The sequence below is a fragment of the Lethenteron reissneri genome, chromosome 62, assembly GCF_015708825.2.
Source record: "Lethenteron reissneri isolate LAM-NWPU_2019-01 chromosome 62, ASM1570882v1, whole genome shotgun sequence".
Taxonomy (NCBI): Eukaryota; Metazoa; Chordata; class Hyperoartia; order Petromyzontiformes; family Petromyzontidae; genus Lethenteron; species Lethenteron reissneri.
The window spans coordinates 288,828-313,333 of record NC_083840.1 but is presented as its reverse complement, the minus strand read 5'-3'; the positions used below and the strand labels follow the sequence as shown (position 1 = coordinate 313,333).

Sequence of the window (24,506 nt, the reverse complement as noted above, 5' to 3'; positions counted from 1 at the left end):
GGGGGGGGGGGGGCAGAGCTTTTTGACGTCTTATTTGAAGGGGGGGTCTGACTTTTTGTGACGCCGTGTGACAATGGGGGGGGGGGGGGGTCAAAAATCGTCTAAAATCGCGCAACGTCATTTATGGATGGCCCCACAGGATAAGTAAAACAAATAATTATCCCAAATGCATACAAATACAACTAACCCGTCTCCATCCTTCCAGGGCAAAGTCCGAGGTATTCAATTATTTTTCAGAAGCGAACTGGCCACATGATAGCTCAACAAATTAATTTTTCTTCTTGGGCAAGTGCTGTTAGGGAGCGGCACCTAACGCATGCCGGCACTGCGGCACACAAGGGATTGGGTGGCCAGCACCACGGCCGACTGCCTACGTCTCCCTCAGTGGAGATATTTAACTCCACACCGCACCAGGTACTCATTTGAGGCTGAGTCGACCCCTAAAGCTAGGTCGAGGCCCAGGACCGGCTCAGATAATCGCTAGCACTGGGTGCTGGTGGCCGTGAGCTGCACTACCGCGCTCCCCATTCCACGTGGCACGTGCTGTTCCAATCGGCACCTCCCGTCCCCCACAAGACGCGTGTTGACAGCGCACGAGGTGCAGCGTTCATTCCTTCATTCATTGTTTTACACGCTTTTACTGAACTCACTCTGTTGTTGTTGTCGTATCCTCAAATATTGTAACTCAATCTTAACCCACTTCCCAATGTGGTATCGACTGCAAACTTGTAATACTATATTCTATCATAAAATAAAAATAACAATATTGTCAATATTCCTCCAGTTTTTTTGGAACAAAAAATAAATGAATCAATTGGCACATTTGTCCATGTAACAACTTGATTTTATTGTCTCTGCCGGGTGTTTACATGCCTACGTGGCGATTTAATTGAAAAGAAAGCAAGTATGAAAAATGTTGGTCGTCAAATCCTATGTATATAAAAAAAAATTTATTACAATATTTTACCTGTGTAATGGGTTCCGGAGACACTTGTAGAGGTAACTTCTTTATTACAATACAACACTCCAACAGTCCTGATACTCTGTTACAGCCTAAGTACACAGCCTAGGTACACAGCCTAGATACACTACTCTGGCTACGCTCTGGGGTCCTCCAGCTACAATTACCCTAGGGGAGGCTAATTGACCCGACCGAGCCAAGGTGCGGGTCTGGACTCTGGCTTCCTCGAAACTCGCCCTTACAAGGACGTAGAGCCAGGAGTCCCAGAGTCCCACCGCTGGCCCTCACAGCGTCCCGGCCCTTACAAGGACAAGCGGGACGAGGGGGTCCAGGGTCCTAAGCTGGCTGGCTGGCGGGTCTTGGGTCTTGAGCTGCGACTGGCCCCGATCGGCCAGGGAGCTGCCCTTTTATGCCTCGTCCCCAACGAGGGGTGGGGTTGTGTGCGCCCCCAGATATCCCACAGAGCACACACAGCCCCCCCGTTGGTGGTGCCAAGGGGCTTAAGCGTCTGGGTTGCCTGGGATCCTAGCGCCTGGCGCCAAGGGCTTAACTGCCTAGGATCCCAGAGCCCCCAGCAGCCCCTCCCCTCTTATGGCACTACACCTGGATAAACCCAGACTAGAGAAGGAACATCTATTTGAATGGGTATCCAGGGTGTTAATTGATACACACAGAGCAAATGTGACACATTCATTTTAATCGAATAATCAAATATGATATACTCTATTGCATTCGTAATCGCAAAATAGAGTAGTACTGATTGTAACTAACCATAAATTAAAATCACATAAGTTGTGTTTCCCCAAACATCCCAAATATTGAAAGATTCCATGCAAATTACTCAATGGGAGTTACACACAGCAGCAGCAAATTTGCTCCTCTCCTTGACTGCAAAGAAACTTGGCACGACCCTCTTGAAATGGGAGTCTTGAGACTCGGTGAGGCTTTCCTGGGTAAACAAGCGGAATAATAATGATAGCATTACCGCAGGGATAGGGGTAGAGTTAGTGTTAGGTAGGGGCTTGGTTAGTGTGAGGTAGGTGTAAGGTCAGTGTTAGGAGTGGAGTTAAGGTTAGGTAGCGGTGAGGGTATTGGTATGATTGCTATTATTTCCATTAATCGATTGTGAATACATGATCAATCTATCTTAATCTATTAACTCACGGACATTTCCACCAAACGTAAATCCACTGCCCAATTACATTCCAAAATTCCGAATTGTATTTCATCCGAAAATCATGGTACCCATGCTATAAAATACATTTTGGGTTCGATCGCGTAAATGTGTCGTTAACCCACCACCACCCGACTCAGCCAATCAGCAAGGTTTGTCATGTAAATAAAGCGTGCCAATTCGTTACTACGTCAGCCCACCGGCTGATTAAGCTGGTTCTAATAATTACCGGCAAAACGTCACTTCTCAAATTGTAAATGTTGTGGGTTTACTCTCCAAAATATAAATGGTGTGCTGAAGTAGCAACTAATTGGTACGTTTTGTTTACGTGACATACCTTATTGATTTTGCTCTGTATGGTCGTGGTGGGATTAACGACACGTTTATATTTACGCGATATAACCCCAAAAAAGGATGTATTATTCTAGATTGGAAGTATTATGAATAACATTGGTCGCGAAAGCCCACTATGACTACATGTTAAACCATACTCTTTGGTTCTTTCGGTAAAGTCACGTAGATATAAAATAAATTAAATCACGACGTTTCGGGCGCAACACAAGCGACCGTCATCAGGTGGGACAACCACAGCAAGAAACAATTGCTGAAGTGGGCAAAAGGGCTGCTGTGACGACAAGAGGCTATTCAGTATCGGCGAGAGGGGGGAGGAGCCAGGGAGGAGAGATAGAGAGGGGGCTGTGGGGTAGGGGGGGTAGGGCAGGGGGGGCAGGGGGGGTAGGGGTAGGGGGGTAGGGGTAGGGGGGGTGGAGCGCTGCAGCCTCTGCTCGAGGGATTGGGAAACGAGCAAGGCAAAAGTGGAGGTAAAACCTCTGCCCTGGCACCCACCCGTGCGTCGCTCGCTCTCATCCCTCTCGTCGTGCCTGCCTTCCCTGAGGCTCTCCCCCTTCTCTATTCTTCTCGTTTCCTCCCGGCCTCTCGCCATGATTAAAGCGATCCTCGTGTTCAATAACCACGGCAAGCCGCGCCTCTCCAAGTTCTACAAGTTTTACGTGAGTTCGCAGTTGGGGTTGCGGGGGCGGGAGGGTACTGGGTGCGGGATCTTCCCGCCGGGGCCGCTCAGGCAAATGCCGCGGCCGCTCAGGCAAATGCCGTGGCTCCGCGTCTGCGACTAGGCCCCGGCGGGCTGTTTAAGGTTTCTGGAACAGATTAACATTGATACAAGTGTACACAATGATTGATGTTAACTTGGCATACGTATTATATGTAAATACAGCATACACATGTATACAATACCATACCAGCATTTAAGTGATTATTAATTTAACACAACCGCAGTGTAAAACGTACAAACGTCCCCAAATAAGATTAAGTGATGTACCAAGCATGAATTGCCTTACAGTGTACACACACAGTTGTATATACAGTCCCTTTTGGACACTCCGCTGCTGGATGAGGGACAGCCCAGGGTGCGGTTGAACATACTTCGCCACTCTGGTCAACTTGTACGGCCTAGTAGTTGAAGTCTGGGAAGAACGTATAACTTTGGGAGCATAGTACAATACAGTATAATCATATGATTCTGCTGCATTGCATCATTAAACCTAATGTAATGCAATGACACCAACAATAGCCCAAATATATAAAACATTGCCATTCATGAAATAATGAAAATCATATTAATACAACGTAACGAATGTGAGACGGCAACAAACACGAACAGCCACCTCGTCTGCATGGACCAGCTTGGATTGGTCACCATCGAAGGATCTTCATCCAGCAGTGGATTGATCACGTCCGATGTTGGAAGAAGCCCATTACGGTATAAATGCAATACCGACAACGACCGCTGGTGCGTGTTTGCGTGCGCGACCGCAGCTGTGCGCATGACTTGCTGTATGTGTGACTATCAGTGCATGCCTGCTTAAGGGGCCGTCCATAAATGTCGTCACGCACCTGGGGGGGGGGGGATCAGACATTCGTGACGATGTGTGACGAATGGGGGGGGTGAGAAATGTGACGTCACATCAAAATTCGCAACTTTAAATAAAAATAGACAACACGTTCTACTTAATTAAATAGACTTTTAAATAAATGTTTTCTCCTACAACACCAGAGTGCAGCGCCACATTAAATACGCACTACAATGATAATAGTTTAAAGCGATTTGAAGCATGTTTTGGGGGTGAGGGGCAGAGCTTTGTGACGTCATATTTGAGGGGGGGGGATCTGACTTTTTGTGACGCTGTGTGACTAGAGGGGGGGGGCGTCAAATCGTTCAAAATCGCGTGACGTCATTTATGGACGGCCCCAAATTGCTTGATGACAGGTTACTTGGTTCGTGATGATAACATTTGTGTATGTGACTTTGGCTTTGCGTGTGTGTAAATAACTGCGTGACACTGTGCCATGACTCGGTATGACTGCGTGTGTGTGTGACTAGCTAGTCGTGTGCCCGATTACTCGTGCGTTTGACCGTGCGCGTGGATGTGCGGTGGTGTAGCGGATAGCGCTACGCTACACTATGAACCCGGCAACCCGAGTTAGATTCACGCTCACGGCCAACACCAGTGACGATTACGCGAACCGGTCCTGGACCTAGGTCGACTCGGCCTCAAATTAGTACCTAGTGCGGTGTGTAGTAAGCATCACCACTGGGGAGACAAAGGCGGCCGTGCGTGGTGAAGGCCACCCACTCCTGTCGTATGCCGTGCCGATCTTAATAGGTGCTCGCTAACAGCACTTTCCGCAGCAGTCTGTTGAGGCTATTTGGGGATCTTTGTCTTTGTGCAGAGCGAGGACATGCAGCAGCAGATCATCCGGGAGACATTCCACCTTGTGTCCAAGCGAGACGACAATGTCTGCAACTTCCTGGAGGGGGGAACGTGAGCATCGCACCCTCGGCTCACCCCTGCGCCCCTCCCCCCGGCGGGACTCCAGCCCCACCGGGGGGTGTCCGAGCATCTCCGTATTCGGTCGGAGCGATCACCAGTCCAGAGACCATGAGGTCAAACCCCCACCAACTGCCTTGTGATGGCAGAAAGCGCGATGCGGCATGGTGAACCCGGCCACATGAGTTTTATTCATGGCCAAGGCTAAACAACAGTGGCAAGTTCATATCATAACCGGTCCTGGGCCATCCGACCACGGGGTATGCAGCGTATGCAACACATAGGGGCTCAGTCGACCACTTGGCAGGCCCGAATTAACAGATAAACAAGTTAAAAAAATGTTTTTAATGTATTTAAAAAAATGAGAACAATAGAATATATAGTTATAACCTACATATTCTTGTATATGGGTTAAAAACATCCGTAGCTTTTTCAGTAACATTGAGTCAGGAGAAAGTAGGGGGGGCCACAGTCGTATCTTGCATCGCCCCCCGTTGAAAAAGGTCACTGCGCCCTTGCGTCCAGCACCCCCGTGCTCCCTGCTACTCTCTTCACCAAGCATGGTGAAGTGTGGTCAAACAAACCCCAAGACCCGCATGGCATGGGAAAGCCCTCTTACAGAAGTGGATTGACCTAAGGGCTGTAAGAACAGCATGGCAATGCTGTGTTAACACACTCGTGCCTCACAGAAACAAAGGCTTGGGTTTGATTTCTGCAGCATCCTCCTGAAAAAAGAGTCGGTGAGGCTTTTGTGGGTAAGCAAGCTAAATAAGAATAATGTATGGTTACTTTAGGAAAGTGTTACAATCGAAAATCGAGGAATCAACAAACTAGAAATGTGGTGCGGTGTGGTGCAAACCATCTTGCCGATATCACAGATGACTGACAATATCCCAATAGTTTAATACTAAGCTTTCGCGACCAATATCATCCATAATTGAGGTTTTTTGGGTTAGATCGCGTAAATATATAAATGTGTCGTTAAAACCTGCCACCACCCGACACAGCCAACTAGTAAGGGTTGTCACGTAAACAGAACATGGCCAATTAGTCACTAGTACAGCACACCGGTGTGTTGGAGACCCGAGCCACAACATTTACAATCTGAGTACGACGTTTCACCAGTAATTACAACTGGCTTCATCAGGTGACAGCCAGATTTGTGAAGAAGTCTTACTATTTTTTTCCTTATATAGAGGCGTAGATGTGGTGACCACGCTTCTCCACTCTTGCGCCACGTGGGGGGGGGGATTACTGAGGCAATGTACATTATGCATTATGCGAGCCCTTTGAACTTGTCCTTCTTGTCTATTGTAAATGTTGTGGCTTGGCTCTCCAACACACCGGTGTGCTGTATTAGTGACGAATTGGCATGTTCTGTTTACGTGACAATCCTTACTAGTTGGCTGTGTCGGGTGGTGGCGGGTTTTAACGACACATATATTTACGCGATCTAACCCAAAAAAAACTTTATTGTGAATACCCCAATACAACGCGTGTATTCTGGTGGAACGTGCGAACTCCACTTGTCTGCTGCCGTGGATGTTTGCTCTTGCAATTTGCTGAGTCACATACTTGCCCGGCTGTGTGAGCAGCGAGCCATGTTGCCACCGTAGCCTTTTGTGCTGAGTAACCATGGGTGCAGGCTGATAGGTGGCTCGGACTACAAGCTCATCTACAGGCACTACGCGACGCTCTACTTCGTGTTTTGCGTGGACTCGTGCGAGAGCGAACTCGGCATCCTCGACCTCATCCAGGCATGGCCACACACACGCACACCACACACACTGGCAGTCATTCGTTGGGTGCTGGTGGTGTTTGAGCGCTAGTGTAGTAGTGGTTAGCGCCACGCTGCGCTATGAACCTGGCAGAGACTTGAGTTCGATTCCCGCTCACGGCCACCAACACCAGTGACGAATATCTGAACCAGTCCTAGGCCTCCCCTAGGTCCACTCAGCTTCAAATGAGTACCTGGTGCTGTGTGTAAAAATAATCTCACTGGGGAGACAAAGGCAGTCAGGCGTGGTGCTGGCCACCCACCCTTCGTGTGCCATGCCGTCCTTCATAGATGCACGCTAACGGCACTTGCCCCAACATCCAGTTAAGGCTATACGGGGGATCTTTGTTTATGAGCTTGGGCAGTACACTCATGACAAACTCCAGTTTTGCAGCTGAGGTCTCGCTCCAAATCAGTAGAGCGGCATGATCTTTTCATTGGCTGCGCAATGCTGTGTGCAAGCTATCTGGTCTGTTGCTCCCGCACGAAGTTTCGGGTTTTCTCGGCCACAGGCATGCCCTCACTTATGCTTGTAAAATGTGGACCCTCTAATGGAACAACTGCGCCTGTTAGAAATATTCAGGATAGCCTGCCTACGATCCATCCTGGGTTAACACAGACTGGATTGTGTGATGAGTTCACAGATCCTTGAAAGATCTGGACACAGTCCCATCAGTAATTTCCGGTAAGCAAGGCTGCATTGGCTGGGTCATGTAGCTGGCTTGCCCAGCCACCGAATGCCTGAACAGCTTTTATTTGGTTTAACACGTAGATTGGATAGAGGCGGCTAAACAGGTGCGGCACATGCTAGAGAAGATGTGGAATAATGTGGTGTGAGAGGATATGGAGCTGAGTCGGCTTGCCAGTAATTGGTACCAGCAGTGTCAAGATCGGAGGAGGATGCTTGCTACTGGGCAGTTGGAGGTAGTCACCCTCTAACAACAGCAGAAGGCAGAGGAGCGACGCCCGCAACAATGAGCGACGCGCCGGGCGGCTAAAACACAGCAAGTTGGCACGATAGGGGGCACAGGTGGTGCATCTGTTAGTCATCTCAGTCATTCAATCGATGGTACCTGGTTCTGTTCCGTGACCTCCTGTAAGCGAGCGTTTGACACTTCACGTGGCCTTAAAGTACACAAAGCTTAGCTTAAGTGACGAATGGCGGTTGTTATAGCGTTGATGGTGTTGTCAGTAGTGTTGGTGGAGATTAGTTGATGATGTTTGTAATGGTGCTTGATGGCTGTGTTTGTTGATGATGTTAACATGTATGTTGAACGTATTTCGCACCGTACGTAGCCAACCTTGCTATTCAGAGGTGCGGGGGAAGGAAAACAAACTAAACACAAAAAAACACTTCTAAAGAAATGAGTGATGATGTTGTTAGGTTCCTGGTGTTGATCGTGATGTTTGGTGGTAATGATGGTGTTCATAATGACTTTGATTGTCGTGCAGTGTTGAAGGTGTTTGTGTGATGGTGTTGATGATTGCGTTGATGGCGGCGTCCGTGGCAATGTTTGTTATTGTGTTGATGGCAGATCAGCATTAACGATGGTGGTGGGGATGTTTGTTATTGTGTTGACAGGGGTTCAGCGTTGACAGTGTTGGTGGTGATGTTTTTATTGTGTTGACGGCAGTTCAGCATTGACAATGTTGGTGGTGATTGTTATTGTGTTTGACGGTGGTTCAGCGTTGACAGTGTTGGCGGTGATGTTTTTATTGTGTTTGACTGCATTGGTGGTGATTATTAGTGTGTTTGACGGTGGTTCAGCATTGACAGTGTTGGTGGTGATGTTTGTTATTGTATTTAATGGTGTTGGTGGTGATGTTATTGTGTTGATGGCGGTGGTGGTGATGTTTGTTATTGTGTTTGACCGCGGTGGTGGTGATGTTTGTTATTGTGTTGATGGCGGTGGTGGTGATGTTTGTTATTGTATTGATGGTGGTGGTGGTGATGTTTGTTATTGTGTTTATGGTGGTGATGTTTGTTATTGTGTTGATGGCGGTGGTGGTGATGTTTGTTATTGTGTGGATGGCGGTGGTGGTGATGTTTGTTATTGTGTTGATGGTGGTGGTGGTGATGTTTGATTTTTGTGTTGATGGCGTGGGTGGTGATGTTTGTTATTGTGTTGATGGCGGTGGTGGTGATGTTTGTTATTGTTTGACGGCGGTTCATCGTTGACAGACGTTGGTGGCGATGGCAATTCATTGTGGTGTTGACATTGTCTTGTTTTGGACCAGGTGTTCGTGGAGACTCTGGACAAGTGCTTTGAGAACGTCTGTGAGCTGGACCTCATCTTCCACGTTGACAAGGTCCGGGCGGTGTTGATGATGGGGCAGAAGCCCTGTGCTTTCTGGGTCATTAATCTCCTGGCAAATCACCAAGATAATCAGCACGAACCCTTCTAGAATCTCCACATGGATGTATTGGCGCTACACCGGTGCAGCATGACACACTGGTCCTTCATAAAACAGTCTGCAATCAAAAATGTAACTGACATTCGTCTTCCGACCGCTTCACGGGAACTGATTTTGATGCACACCCCGCAAGTTTTTGGACCGGGGGTTGAGAATCGCAGGAAAAAAAATAATTTTTGCGCAAAAAATATTTCTTATATTACGCACCACTGGAGTACCGCCAAAACGTTCATATATATTATACTTTTCTTCGTGGGTTTTTTTATGCTGCAGCATAGCACTTGGCAACAGGTGTGGCACATTGCAAACATATCCCAGGTGTGCCCGCTGAAGGTATTTTCAGGTTTATAGGAAAAGCAAAGAATCCCCAGTCTCTGTTCGTAAGCTAGGACAGACGAGAAATCTCCGTTCTGTGGTCGATCCAGCCCCTACCTCCCCCCACCTCTCTCCATTGGCCGTGCGTGCTCCAGCAGTTCAGGAGCAGACGTTAGCCATCAGCCCCTGACCCCAGCCCTCTGGACTCCCTCGGTCGCATTTTCGCGCAGTTGGAGTTTGTTTTTTTTGGTTCAGTGTGCCACGAAGATCGAGCGAGCCCGAGTGTGTTTGTGCATGTGTGTGCCGCGGTGGCAGCTGAGCAGCTAAGGCGGTTGAAGGGATGGGCGATCACGTGATTGTGTGTGAGAGTGTGCTTTTTTGTGTGATTGAGTTTTAAAGTGAGTGTATGTGTATGTATCTCGGTGGATTAGTCGCATTTCTCGATTTTTTTTTATTGTTTAACGTTTTTGTTTTAACGTTTTATTCAGCAGTTTTGTTTTGCCACGCTTTTTTTTCTTTCCAACAGCGTGCGTGTACAGTACCTGTATTATTTGTATCTGTGTATTATCTGTATCCCCGTGTCTGTGTGTTTGTGTTTCTGTGTGCGTGTTGTTGTCTGCGTATGTTTATAAATAGCGTGGGATGTACTGTAGCATGCGGTGTATTGTAGTATGGGGTGTACCGTACGTAGTGCATGGTGTACTGTAGTATGTAGTGTGGTGTACTGTGGTGCGTGTACTGTAGAGTGGGGTGTACTGTAGCATTTATACTATAGTGTGTGTGTACTCTAGTCTATGATGCATTGTGGCTTGTATAGCATCGTGCGGCGCAGGTGGTGTGCATGTGGTAGAGGCTGTGTGTGTGTAGTCGTGGGTGGCTAAAGCACAGCAAGTTGGCACAGTAGGGGGCACAGGTGGTGCATCAGCCAGTCGTCTCAGTCAGTCGGCCTGTGGCACCTGGGTCTGCCCCGTGACCTCCTGCCAGAGGGCATTCGACACTTCACGTGGCCTCAAGGTGCACATAGCCTGGCACAAGTGTCGTGGTGACGTCACCGCCATTTCATGGCGAATGGCGGTTGTGTGTGTGGTGCAGGCTGAACGTGTAAGTGTTGCAGGCTATGTGTGTGTGTGGGCCGTATTGGTGTGAGTGGGGGATGTGTATGTAGATAGATCGGTGCGTGTGAGGGCCTGGTGAACCCTCCACCTGGCACTTTTTTCCTACCAAGCACCAGGGTGGAAACACCAACATGAGCTCGTGCTAAAGACCAAGGGGGATAGACATTCATGACACCTTTTGGCCAAACTCAATCTGGCAAATCCAGGAACAGGAAAACACTGAGATTGGCCACGTGGAATGTTTGGACTCTCTTTGCGGAGGAGAGGCTGCCACTCCTTTGTCAAGAGATGGACTGGTCCTGCTTGGACCTTTGTGGAATACAGGAGGTCCAGTGGACCGGTTCTGGTTCCAGTCAACATGAGGGATGGACAGTTCTCCACTTAAGGCAGGAAACTACCAAACAGGGGGGAGTGGCACTTATTTTGCAGTGAAGTGTGGGAAGCTGTAAATCCCAGGCTATTGCGGGCTCACCTCCCCATCAAGTGTGGTGGTGGTTGCTTACTCCGCCACCAAAGATGAACATAAGTGGAGGGATGCAGACTAGGTTGATCAGTCAGATGTCTTCTATAACCTGTCCCAGGTGCTAGCTAAACTGGTTCCTCGGGATAGAGTCATCCTGTTAAGTGACTTTAATGCCTGAGTGGTTCATGACGCAGACACCTAGGTTGGAGTGATCGGAAGGCATGGGCCAGATCAGCTCAACAATATCGGAAGGAGGCTGAAAGACTTCTGTGTAGCCCATGGGCTTGTAATTATGAACACGCTATTCCTGCATTGGCACATCCACAAAACATCATGGATGCACGCCAGGGCCAAGCAAGAACATCTGATAGACTTTATAATATTACACTATGTATTATTCTACCCACCCTAATGTATATCACACTGCTGTATATTCACTATACAATTACAATACTATATATTACTTTGTACCTTGTATTAAGCATATACATTTTATACTATTTGTTATTATACACTGTACCATTGACCGTCGTGTGAAAGATACTAAGAGGAAGCAACGAAATATGTCAATGGGAGAGTAGAGAGGGGAAACTTGCAGCGGAGCAAAGAATCCAATCCCTGCGGAGAATACAATGCCAGTGAGTGGAACGCGGTCTGAAAGTCACCGTAAACGTGAACACAATTAGTTAAGATCCGAAATGGTTTATTATGTCCTTCCAATGATTGCTAAGCCAGAATCTATCTTCTCGGTTGAAATTGTCTCTGTTTGTATTTGTGGATCGCCTCATGAACGAATCTCTCATGGTAGCCAGATGGCTTGCAGAGAACCTCTGTCTTGGAGAAGTCAATATCATGTGAGCCCACTGAATTGTAACAGTGATCTGCCACGGCTGAGGTGTTTGTCCTACCGTGTTTCAAGTCTGCTTTATGTTCACGGATGCGGTCTGAGACATGTCGTTTGGTTTCTCCAATGTAACTGCTACCACAGAGGAAACTTAGTTTGTAGACGCCAGGGTACTGTATGTCTGGAACCACATCTTTCACAGACGGGACCAGATCACAGATTTTATGTACTGTGTTGAATCGGACCTGGATCTTGTGTTTTATCAGGATTTTGGAGATCTTTTTTGTGACCCCAGCAATGTAGGGTAAGGTGATGGTCTTGAAAGGCTCCTCAACAGGATCCTTCTTGATGGTTGGAGTGATGGCTTTGGGATTGTGTAGTCGGAGTAACCATTAGCCTTAAGAGCCTGGCGTACGTGTTTGAGTTCACTGGCAATGTCTTCCTGGTCGGTTATGCATTGGGCTCTATGGTATAGAGTCTTGATGAGGGAATTCTTCTGGGATGGATGGTGGTGGGAATCCGGTTTTAGGTAAGCATCCGTATGGGTGGCTTTCCTGTAGACAGAGTGGCTCATTGAACCATCAGGTCTCCTTTCAATTAGGACATCCAAAAAGGGTAGCTTGCCATCTTTTTCGACTTCCATGGTGAATCTGATGGCTGGGTGTATGGAATTGATGTGGTCGATAAATTGGTCGAGAGCAGGCCGGCCATGTGGCCAGATGACAAAAGTGTCATCTATGTACCTCTTCCATAAGGTCGGGCGTAGAGTGGTAGTCTGGATGGCGTCAGTCTCAAATTTCTCCATGAAAACGTTGGCTACAACCGGAGATAGGGGGAGCCCATTGGGGTGCCCTCAGTTTGCTTGAAGAACGTTCCATTCCAGGTGAAGTATGTATTGGTTAAGCAGTGTCCCACCAGGGAGGGTACCCCAGTATTCAGTCCTTGATGAACCAAGTCTTCAATGATTGCGATGGTGTCAGGTACAGGAACTTTGGTGAATAAGGAAACCACATCAAAACTGACAAGCAGGTCATCTGGGGACAGGGAAATCCCCTTGATTGTCGATACCAGGTCAGTAGAGTTTAGTACCGCAGAGGTGGTTTTTCCAGTGAAAGGCCGTGGAAGTCGAAAAAGATGGCAAGCTACCCTTTTTGGATGTTCTAATTGAAAGGAGACCTGATGGTTCAATGAGCCACTCTGTCTACAGGAAAGCCACCCATACGGATGCTTACCTAAAACCGGATTCTCACCACCATCCATCCCAGAAGAATTCCCTCATCAAGACTCTATACCATAGAGCCCAATGCATATCCGACCAGGAAGACATTGCCAGTGAACTCAAACACGTACGCCAGGCTCTTAAGGCTAATGGTTACTCCGACTACACAATCCGCAAAGCCATCACTCCAACCATCAAGAAGGATCCTGTTGAGGAGCCTTTCAAGACCATCACCTTACACTACATTGCTGGGGTCACAAAAAAGATCTCCAAAATCCTGATAAAACACAAGATCCAGGTCCGATTCAACAGTACATAAAATCCGTGATCTGGTCCCGTCTGTGAAAGATGTGGTTCCAGACATACAGTACCCTGGCGTTTACAAACTAAGTTGCCTCTGTGGTAGCAGTTACATTGGAGAAACCAAACGACATGTCTCGGACCGCATCCGTGAACATAAAGCAGACTTGAAACACGGTAGGACAAACACCTCAGCCGTGGCAGATCACTGTTACAATTCAGTGGGCTCACATGATATTGACTTCTCCAAGACAGAGGTTCTCTGCAAGCCATCTGGCTACAATGAGAGATTCGTTCATGAGGCGATCCACAAATACAAACAGAGACAATTTCAACCGAGAAGATAGATTCTGGCTTAGCAATCATTGGAAGGACATAATAAACCATTTCGGATCTTAACTGATTGTGTTCACGTTTACGGTGACTTTCAGACCGCGTTCCACTCACTGGCATTGTATTCTCCGCAGGGATTGGATTCTTTGCTCCGCTGCAAGTTTCCCCTCTCTACTCTCCCATTGACATATTTCGTTGCTTCCTCTTAGTATCTTTCACACGACGGTCAATGGTACAGTGTATAATAACAAATAGTATAAAATGTATATGCTTAATACAAGGTACAAAGTAATATATAGTATCGTAATTGTATAGTGAATATACAGCAGTGTGATATACATTAGGGTGGGTAAAATGATACATAGTGTAATATTACAATGTATAAGGTGGTTTATAGCAATACAGTATGTAATTTAATGTTGGGTTTGTCTATGGCAGTATATAGTACGGTGTAGACTCGTGTGATGTAAGAGAATAAAGTTTAGATGGAAGCATATTATATTTTTACGACGTAGAATTGTAATGTATTACTTACTGTTAGTAACTCAGCTTATTGTAGAGTATATTTAGTATACTGATGATACTATGTAGTTTATACTTTAGTTGTTTACGTGGTGGTTTTAGTTACTGCAGCTACATACTATTAACACTCCTTCCCTTTATTAATGCTACCCCTATCCCCTCCCTTTGATGCTGCTAATCCTGCATAATGCACGGGCATAAGTAGTACTAATCACATACCTGCATTTCCCATATTCTCTCCCTTTGATGCTGCTAATCCTGCATAATGCACGGGCATAAGTAGTACTAATTACATACCTGCATTTCCCATAAATATGCAAAATTCTTCTTGATATGCAAATTCTTTTTTCATGGCGCCCTTTCCCCCCCTTTCAACCCAGCTTAAATATATGCTCCAAACATGGTGCTGTTTCATTCAGACGCTGTCGCCTCGACAGACCTGGTTTTCACCTGAGGACGGCTGCTTGCGTTGTGGCTGAAACGTCGTGAAAATTATTTTATTATGTTTTATTTTTATTATTTTATTACTTCCCTTCTACGTGACTTTACCGAAAGAACCAAGAAGATGAATCCCTGCAGTCACGAAAGCTTTAAATCGAAACATTCCCATCAGTGAGCTCTTCCGGCAGGCAAGGCTGCATTATCTGGGTCATGTAGCCCACATGCCCAGCCCCCGCATGCTCAAGCAGCTTCTGTTTGGCCGCAAAGAGCGGGCGAAATGGACACGACACAGGCTAGAGAAGAGATGGACTGATGCGAAATAAGAGAATATGGAGTGGACTTGCCAACGACTGGTACCAGTGGTGTCAAAATCAGCCTCTATGGAGGAGGCTCATGAAGGACACTGTTGGACAGTTGGAGGCAGTTGTCCTCCAGCAACAATGGAGGGCAGAGGAGCGATGCTCTGAATAATGAGCGGAGCGCCGGGCGGCTAAAATGCAGCAAGTTGACACAGTGGGGGGTAAAGCTGGTGCAGCTACCGGTCATCTCAGTCGGCCAACCCATGGCACCTGGGTCTGTCCCGAGACCTCCTGTCAGCGAGCCTTCGACACTTCACATGGCCTCAAAGTGCACCTGGCCTGGCACTTGCGCGGTGGTGACGTCATCATCACTTAAATGCGAATAGCAGGTATTGGTGTAGCGGTTAGGATTCTACACTATGAACCTGGCGATACGAGTTTAATTGCTGCCCAAGACTACCACCACCAGTGACAATTTTATGAACCGGTTTTGGGCCTCCCATAGGTCGATTCAGCCTCAAACGCATACCTGGTGTGGTGTGTCGTAAATATTGCCACTAGGAAGACAAAGGCAGCCGGGCGTGGTGCTGGCCACCTACCCCCTTGTGTGCTGTGCCGGCCTTCATAGGTGCTCGCTAACAGCACTTGCCCCAACAGTCTGTTAAGGCTATATGGGGGATCTTTCTCTTTGCAACGCGGAGTGGGAAGCTGTTGAGTATCGGTTAGTGTGCTACGCTACAAACCTGGCGACCCGAGTTCACGGCCATCACCAGTTACGATTATCTGAACCGGTCGTGGGCCTCCCCTAGGTCGACTCAGCCTCAAATGAGTATGTGGTGTGTAGTATACATTGCCACTGGGGAGACAAAGGCGATCGGACGTGGTGGTGGCCACCCACCCCTTTGTGCCATGCTGACCTTCATAGTTCCCCCTCACTAACAACACCTGCCCTAACAGCCTATGCAGGCAATACGGGGGATCTTATTCGCACCATGTGCGCTAGGGTATGGCCTTGGGATGGATCTTTGTCGTGCTGCGGAGTTAAGTTTTTTCCACTTTTATAGGCCGAACAATTTCAGCCAGAATGACTGTTGAGAATTTTGGGGGGATGTCTTATCATGTCTAAGTTAGACTATAAACAAATAAACTATTGTTTTTGGATATAGATTTTTTTTTGCAATTATTTAACTGTGTACTTAAAAACCAATTTTTTTTTAATATAGTTGCCTTTCTCAGAAAACCGTTATCATTGGGTGTCTGGATAATTTTCCCAAAGATTATAATTCTGCACATTGGTGAGTGAATTAACGATGGCTATTGACAATAATCGTTTCACTTGTCAGATTTGTTTGCCAACATGTTACTGGATGCATATTTATATTATACATTTGAACAATTGGGAGTATCAGAAACAAACGTTCTTGAGCCAATATTATGAACAGAGCTAAAATGGAAGAAACGCCACGCTCGTCAACTTCATTTAGAAAGGATGTGGCACAGAGAGAGATATAGAATAACAATGATTTCCTTGCCCATAGACCAACATTGCCCACAGTCTTCCATTGCCCACAGACTAACATTTTACATAGACTAATATTGCCTATAGACTAACAGGTTCCTGAGTAATATGGACAGAGCTAAATGTTAGCAAGGCCACGATCGCCAACAACTTTGAGAAAGGACACGGCTCAAAGAGCGAGATATTTACCAATAAAAATAATTGAGAGGATCTTTGGGATAAAATATTGGTACCAGTAGGGAAGAGCTAAAGTTGGGGGATCTGGTGCAAACAGACACGACCTTTGATGGTGAAAATAGCCACGTGTGTATGATCGAATGCTGGTGACATTAAAGTTAATTAAACTGCCATACCTGATATATACACGTTTATACTTTGCCAAACGGATTCCAATTTTCTACCATGTTGCAAAAAATCCAGGACTTAAGGAGAAATGCAATGTCGTAGCTGCTGCTAGAAACCATAAGATCTCCCCTCTATTTATGTTACTTTATTTTATGTTTTATTTACTATACAGTATTTTTTACAGTGTTGCATACAAGTGTACAATATTTCTTGCGAGTTTAAAAATGCTTCCCTTTTTTGTTGAAATGTCACGCATTTGATAACACTGAAGGTATGGATATTTAAATACAGTACATTGTTGTATTCTGACTTACGAACCGTTACTACTTATGAACGGGGCCTCAGGAACGAATTATATTCGTAAATCGATGACTGCCCTGTATATGTGCGTCTCTATGTTAAAGACTACAAACAGAGAGGATCTCTTGTATCTCTGTGTTAGGTGCACTACATTCTGAATGAGATGGTGATGGGCGGGATGGTGCTGGAGACGAACATGAATGAGATCGTCAATCAGATCGAGGCGCAGAACAAGTTGGAGAAGTCCGAGGTGATGTCCCCCATCCCCTTTCCTCCACACTACCCTGTGTGCAGTTTAAGTATCCGGGCCCTCGTGTAGTAGTGAATTGACGAGCTGACAAGAGCTGACATGATCCGATGGGCACAAGAAGATGGCCTGGGTTAGATTCCCGCACTCAGGTGCTCCACTCTGTGCGTGTGGTTTGTTCTCCCCGTGCGATGAGTGAGTTGGTTCTCCCCATGTGAATACAGTTTTTGTATGGTCTCCCCCTGTTCTGCATTGGTCTCCTCTGGATTCTCTCGTTTCCTCCCTTAGCTGAACAAAGACAGTAACTGGTGTTGACCAAAAACGTCCAACTGCTGGAAACAAATACCTGCAAATTACTCAATTGGGATTACACAAAGCAGCAACATCACCCTCCTAATTGTGAAAACTTAACAGGACCCTCTTGAAAATAAGTCTTGAGACTCGGTGAGGCTTTCTGAGGTTAACGAGCATAGTCACTGATGGTCAAAGATGGTCACTACATCACACGCTTACAGATGCACTTCTGCAGCTGTCTGGAATGCTCTTCCGACATTAGTAAGCCACTGTAGCTATGCACTTTCAAATCTGGATTGAAAACGTATTTAAAACTGCTTCGTGTGTTTAGTTTGTTGTCCTTACTTGCACCTCCGATTGGCACGGTTGGCTACGTACGGTGCGAAAGAAGTTCAACCTACGTACATACATGCACAGTATTCAAACCCAGGCCTTTGTTTCTGCGAGGCATGAGTGTTAACACTGCACAGCCACACAGCCCCCATTGACCTTAGGTCAATCCACTGCTGGAAGAGGGCTTTCCCATGCCGTACGGGTCATGGGGCTTTGGTCCTACTTCACCATGCTTGGTGCAGAGCGTGGCAGAGAGCCACGGGGGTGTCTAATGCAGGGGCGCAACGACCTATTTCAACGGGTGTAATATCTCCAGGATATTTCTGATCTACCCAATGTCCTGGTAATTCTGCATCTACCAATGTCTCGGATATCCCGCACGGTTGGCTACGTGGGGTGTGCGAAAGAAGTTCAACATACATACACACATAGTAATAACAAAGGGATTCATAGTCCATGGCAGACTACCTACAGGCTTATTCCATCTGCCCTCTGGTGCAGTGTAAGCTTGATAGTGATGAACTTGCAGCAGTGATGTGATCACATTCCGTGTTTGCTGCTTGTTGCAAGGGTTTGCGATTCAATCTGTCCCCGGCTGCCAATAAAGCCTCGGTGTGTCTGTAAAGTTTGGACCGTTTGGACGTACTATGGCCTATTTACTACCGGTTTTAGAATGACTTCCAAGCGATTGCTTTAATGTCCACTGCGAGCGAAGCAGACTGTACGTAGTCATAGTATTTCTCGTGTTACCACACACCCTACCGCAGTATTAACCGGTGGGCGGCCTAGCCAATCCGAACAGCGTAAACTCGGCAACAGACGGGCGAGAGAGCATGCTATTGCCGCAGAACGTGTCGGCACCACCACCATGAATGAAGCTTTTGGCGGTACACCGGTGGTGTGCGGTAAAAAGCTAATTTTTGTGCAATTATTGAGTTTCCCACGATGCGTAACCCCAGTCAGAAAATCTTGTGGGGTGGTGTGTCAGAATTAGTTCTCATGATGTCAAAGTGGTCAGAAGAAGAGTGTTATGAGCAGTTGAATACAAAGCTTCACGGTCTGTTGCCATCTAGTAGCACCCAGCCTGATGATTGGCTTTCTTGCATGAAGCAATGCAAGAGAGTTGCAGCTGTTGTTCCAGACGCTCGCCCTCCTGGTCGGGCCAAAAAAGTGTGCCCCGGACCAAAATCAACAGTCAATGTTGCTTACCTAAAACCGGATTCCCACCACCATCCATCCCAGAAGAACTCCCTCATCAAGACTCTATACCATAGAGCCCAATGCATTTCCGACCAGGAACACATTGCCAGTGAACTCAAACACGTACACCAAGCTCTTAAGGCTAATGGTTACTCCGACTACACAATCCGCAAAGCCATCACTCCAACCATCAAGAAATATCCTGTTGAGGAGCCTCTCAAGACCATCACCTTACCCTACATTGCTGGGGTCACAAAAAAGATCTCCAAAATCCTGATTAAACACACGATCCAGGTCCGATTCAACACAGTACATAAAATCCGTGATCTGGTCCCATCTGTAAAAGATGTGGTTCCAGACATACAGTACCCTGGCGTCTACAAACCAAGTTGCCTCTGTGGTAGCAGTTACATTGGAGAAACCAAACGACATGTCTCGGACTGCATCCGTGAACATAAAGCAGACTTGAAACACGGTAGGACAAACACCTCAGCCGTGGCAGATCACTGTTACAATTCAGTGGGCTCACATGATATTGACTTCTCCAAGACAGAGGTTCTCTGCAAGCCATCTGGCTACCATGAGAGATTCGTTCATGAGGCGATCCACATAGACAAACACAGAGACAATTTCAACCGAGAAGATGGATTCCGGCTTAGCAATCATTGGAAGGACGTAATTAACTATTTCGGATCTTAACTGATTGTGTCCACGTTTACGGTGACTTTCAGACCGCGTTCCACTCACTCACATTGACTATATATCTTGTATTCTCCGCAGGGAATGGATTCTTTGCTTCGTTCACGCGACGGTCAATGGTATAGTGTATAGAATATTATATAATAATAAATAGTATTAAAGTGTAATGTTTAATACAATATATATATAGTATCGAAATTGTATAGTGAATATACAGCAGTGTGGTATACAGTTGGGTGGGTAGAATAATACATATTGTAATATTACACTATGTATTATTCTAAGACATAGGGTCGTGTATAGTAATACAGTATACAATTTTATACTATGTAGTTTATACTTTAGCGTTTTACGTTGTTGTTTAGTTACTGCAGCTACATACTATTAACATTCCTTCCCTTTATTAATGCTACCCCTATCCCCCTCCCTTTGATGCTGCTAATCCTGCATAATGCATGGGCATTATGCGGATTAGCATTTCACAAATAGCACTAATCGCATTCCTGCATTTCCCATAAATATGCTAAATTCCTCTTGATATGCAGATTATTTTGTCAATGCGCATTTACCCCCCCCCCCCCCTTCCAACCCAGCTTAAATAGACGCTCCAAGCGTGGTTGTGGTTTTCCTTTAGACGCTGTCGCCTCGACAAACCTGTCTTCACCTGAGGACGGCTACTTGTGTTGTGGCCGAAACGTCGAGAGAATTATTTTATTATGTTTTATTTTTATTATTTTAATAGTTCCCTTCTACGTGACTTTACCGAAAGAACCAAGAAGATCAATGTTGACCTTTTTTAGAAAGTCTCAAACGGAATAAACCTTCGAATTACATCAAACTTGGCGACAGGGTCAATTCGAGACTGATAAAAACAGATTTTCTGATTCAAATTTAGATTTTAGACTGGTATGTTATAATGCACCAGTGTACCGCAAATACGCACATATGCAAATCCTGATCCCTCTCCTTGCCCGCGGCCTGCCACCTCCCTCCCTCCATTCCGCCATCCCTCCCTCCCTTCATCTCCAGGCCGGCCTCGCGGCGGCACCGGCGCGAGCCGTGTCGGCCGTGAAGAACATGAACCTGCCGGACATGCCGCGCAACATCAACATCGGGGACATCAACATCAAGGTGCCCAACCTCGCCTCCTTCAAGTGACGGGTGACGTGTGCCCCTTGGAGGAGGAGGAAGAGAAGGAGGAAGAGAAGGAGCAGGAGTAGGAGTACGGGGCACATGGCGGGGGAAGGGTGGGGGGCAGAACATGAGGGAGTGGCAGGATTGTGGATTTAGTATCATTGTGTCCATGTCAAGGCGGTCGCGACCAATGTTAGGTCTGTTAAACCGGTTTTACGTAATTCATCATTGATTTTTCTGATTCGGATCGCCACGTGAGTAAAATTTTATGTAGTATAGTGCTCCTCCAGCCAAAACAGGTAATTCATAAAGTTGTCACAGTGGTGTGTATCAAGCACTACACCGGTAAAGCCGGAGTGCGATCCACACATTTAACAATTGGGTAGTCTAACATTTTGCTGGTAGTTACAATTGGCATCATGAGGCAGTTTCCAGAACTTTTAAAATATCTCCTCCGTTTTTGGGCAGTAAATAGGTTGGAGATGTTGTGTCATCAATGTGTTCTCAGAAAGAAAGCAAGAAGTGATGCCGAAAGGTTATACATTTGCATAAATCATAACGCTGGTTGTGTTTATGAGTAAAAAAAGTCCGTCTCCAATTATTAAATGTGGTGTGGATTGCTCTCCATGCTAGGCATGTGCTGCAGGAGCAGCAGCAATAAATTGTCCACTTTTTTTCTCATTGTGTGACAACTTCTTTCATTGGCAATTTGGGCTAAAAAGTCAATTATGAATCGTAATATTGTAATATTGTTTGTGAAAGCCCACGGTTTTAGGTGAGATGAAATGACGAACACTTCACCGCCTCGGTCCGCAGACACTGCCTATATAACTGAAGCGCGAAGCCGGCTATGATGTGGGCACCGTCGGCCCTGCTCTGCAAGTGGAGAGCCCGTAGAAGCATATTGAGCTCAGCGTGGATAGAAAAACCGCACGTGTTAATGACGTACGAGAGGTACGCCTTTTAATTATTTCGAAGGATGCATGCAAACCCCGTGTTCATTAATGTTGGTGGTGCTGCAATTAGCGGATGTTGACGCAGCGAAGCGACCTTCACATGGTCAAAAAATGTTATGCACGGGTGCACACGGAGCCCCTTTTTGTCAGTTCATTGCTGGATGAACGAGGGCCAGTCCCCCCCCCCCCCCCCTGCGCCATAGTCATTGGGCCATACTTTCAACATGCCGATTAAGAGTCGGTTGGTGACGATGCAAAAATAAAAATGGATAACGCGGCCTTATCTAAAAGAAATACGTTTTTATCCTGTGATGGGTTTACGTTGACCCCCCCCCCTCCCCAGACTGGCAATTCAAACTTGCGCAACCTTTGGATTGTGAGTGGTGATGTGGGTGCGGGTCACTCTGACTGGCTGGTTCTACTGTTAGAAGGCAGTGCTGATGGTGGTGGCGATGAGGTGTTGCCTAGTGTGTGCCCAATCACCACTTGCTCCCTCCTGCAGTATCTCCCTTAATTTTTCCATCTGGTTCATTTCCCCCCCTATCGGACTCTGCTGAAAAGAATTCCAGCGAGAATGATCTTGTGTCTTGTGATGTGTTTTTTTGTATTGTTTTCCTGAAACGGACATCGTCGATTTGGATGTTAATAGATGAGAAATCGTAAATTTTGTGTGTGGGTGTCTCACAAATGGGGTGGAGGGTTGGGGGACATAATGGCTGTGTTGGAGACACCGAGGCAGGCGGTTAGGGGACCAAATGTAGGTGATGTGAGCCCTCCATTACAGATTCTCTTGGCATGAGTCGAGGTGGATTGTTCCACCCTCTGCGCACGGTTGGGCTGCCCGCGACACGCTGTCTGGTAGTTTGTCGGCAAGATCAACCCTTGAAGAATGTTGCCGGAATGCGAGGCACAGAGTGAGTTTGCTGTCATGTGGGAAACCTCGAAACACTGTTCTTCCCTGGTATATCCATTCTCTTTACAAAACCCCCTGTTATTTCCGTGAAGACCAAATTTATGCCGGTTTACAGCTTGAAATGTAAATTTTATTGCTTTTTATTGTCTCCGAATATATATGTAAAAAAAGCAAATATGAAATGTATGAAGTGAAAAATAAACCCATCACGGAAAGCAGCAAGCCAATTTTGGAACGCATCAGCACAACGCCACAGTAATTGCGCAATGCCGAAACTGGGGCTGGCTGGTGCACACCATTTTCTGCGCAGCATGGCGATGGTGGCTGACGGCAAGTCGGCACATTTGCTTTGTGTGATGTGGAGCTTTTAAACGTTGGTAAAGTGTAATTTTTCTATTTCCCCGATTATAAAAAAACAACATCTGGACTATCCAGGACATTTGTATATCCAGAATATCCGGGACATTGGTATATCTGGAATATACGGTCAACAGCGAAATAATTTTCACTCAACCGAGTTTCATCAGCAGGGAATGTGTGCCTCGTTGCCAAGCTAGTGAAGTTGAAACCGGGGACAAGGTTGCCCTTGTTTAATAAGGAAATGCAGCTGGTGTGAGACACGAATCGAGAAGCAGATTCCCCCCCCACCCCACACAGGTTGATGCAATACACTTAATTTTATTTCAGTGATTTCTCTACCCACTTGTGCACAATTTATATTCTAACTCTTCCGGTAATGAATTCCAACGCAGTCATACCTGAACACAATACATATGTAATAAAAGGACTCAGACACTTCTTGCTGACTCCGTGTCCTTTATTTGGGGTTCGCGTTCTCCTTCCCACACGGCACTCCTCCTGAGACTCTCTCCCTGGCAGCCCCACATCTGCCTTCGCTCCCGTAGCCTTCCACGCTCCTGCAGCTCCGCTGCAGGCTCTTGGTACAGCCCTCTGGCTGCTCCCCCAGCAGCTCCATCTCTGCTCCCTGTTCCTCCGTGCGTGGCGATCTCGCCACCTCCCAATGTCAGCCCTTCGTGGCCTCTATGGCTATCTCGCCATTTCCTACCTCAGCCCTTCGTGGCCTCTGTGGCTATCTCGCCATTTCCTACCTCAGCCCTTCGTGGCCTCTGTGGCTATCTCGCCACTTCCTACCTCAATCCTCCACTCTCTCTTCCACCCCGCTGGCTGGCGCCGTCATGAGCCCCTCAGCCACCAGGCTGAGGCACGGCGACCACCCAACGTGTTCACCACCCTTCACTCCCCCGACTGACCCCGATAGCTTCCTGTCTCCCCGCTATAACTTCTCCCCCACGTCACCCTGACTCCTCCCTCTCGGATCGTCATATCCGCCCCGCCCATTTACGCCCGCATTACACTACCCTCCCCCGTAGAGAAAATCCCAGCCGTCCTCGGCTGAAACAGAACAAAATAATGCGGGCGAAGGCATCACAATCAGGAGTCCCCCAGACACAACGGAGATTATAACAACAACAACACAAGCAACGAAAGGGGAGGTATCAGGAACTGGAACAGAACACC

At 46.8% G+C, this 24,506-nt stretch overlaps 1 protein-coding gene across 1 annotated transcript; it reads left to right on the top strand.

The window, feature by feature from the left end:
- Nucleotides 1-2,960: 2,960 nt before the first annotated feature.
- On the top strand, nt 2,961-23,765 carry LOC133358610 (AP-3 complex subunit sigma-1). Its single transcript, XM_061576997.1, has 6 exons — nt 2,961-3,145; nt 4,887-4,978; nt 6,630-6,741; nt 9,000-9,071; nt 17,334-17,441; nt 20,994-23,765. Exons 1-6 carry the CDS (start codon nt 3,077-3,079, stop codon nt 21,120-21,122), a joined length of 582 nt encoding a protein of 193 aa, XP_061432981.1. The 5' UTR covers nt 2,961-3,076; the 3' UTR covers nt 21,123-23,765.
- The last annotated feature ends 741 nt before the right edge of the window (nt 23,766-24,506 follow it).

What these genes read in the sequence shown, in the direction of transcription:
- LOC133358610 (XM_061576997.1), top strand. Translation starts at nt 3,077, where the DNA reads ATGATTAAAGCGATCCTCGTGTTCAATAACCACGGCAAGCCGCGCCTC. An exon ending in GCATCCTCGACCTCATCCAG is followed by an intron (nt 6,742 to 8,999) that starts GCATGGCCACAC and finishes GTTTTGGACCAG; the next exon opens with GTGTTCGTGGAGACTCTGGA. An exon ending in ACAAGTTGGAGAAGTCCGAG is followed by an intron (nt 17,442 to 20,993) that starts GTGATGTCCCCC and finishes CTTCATCTCCAG; the next exon opens with GCCGGCCTCGCGGCGGCACC.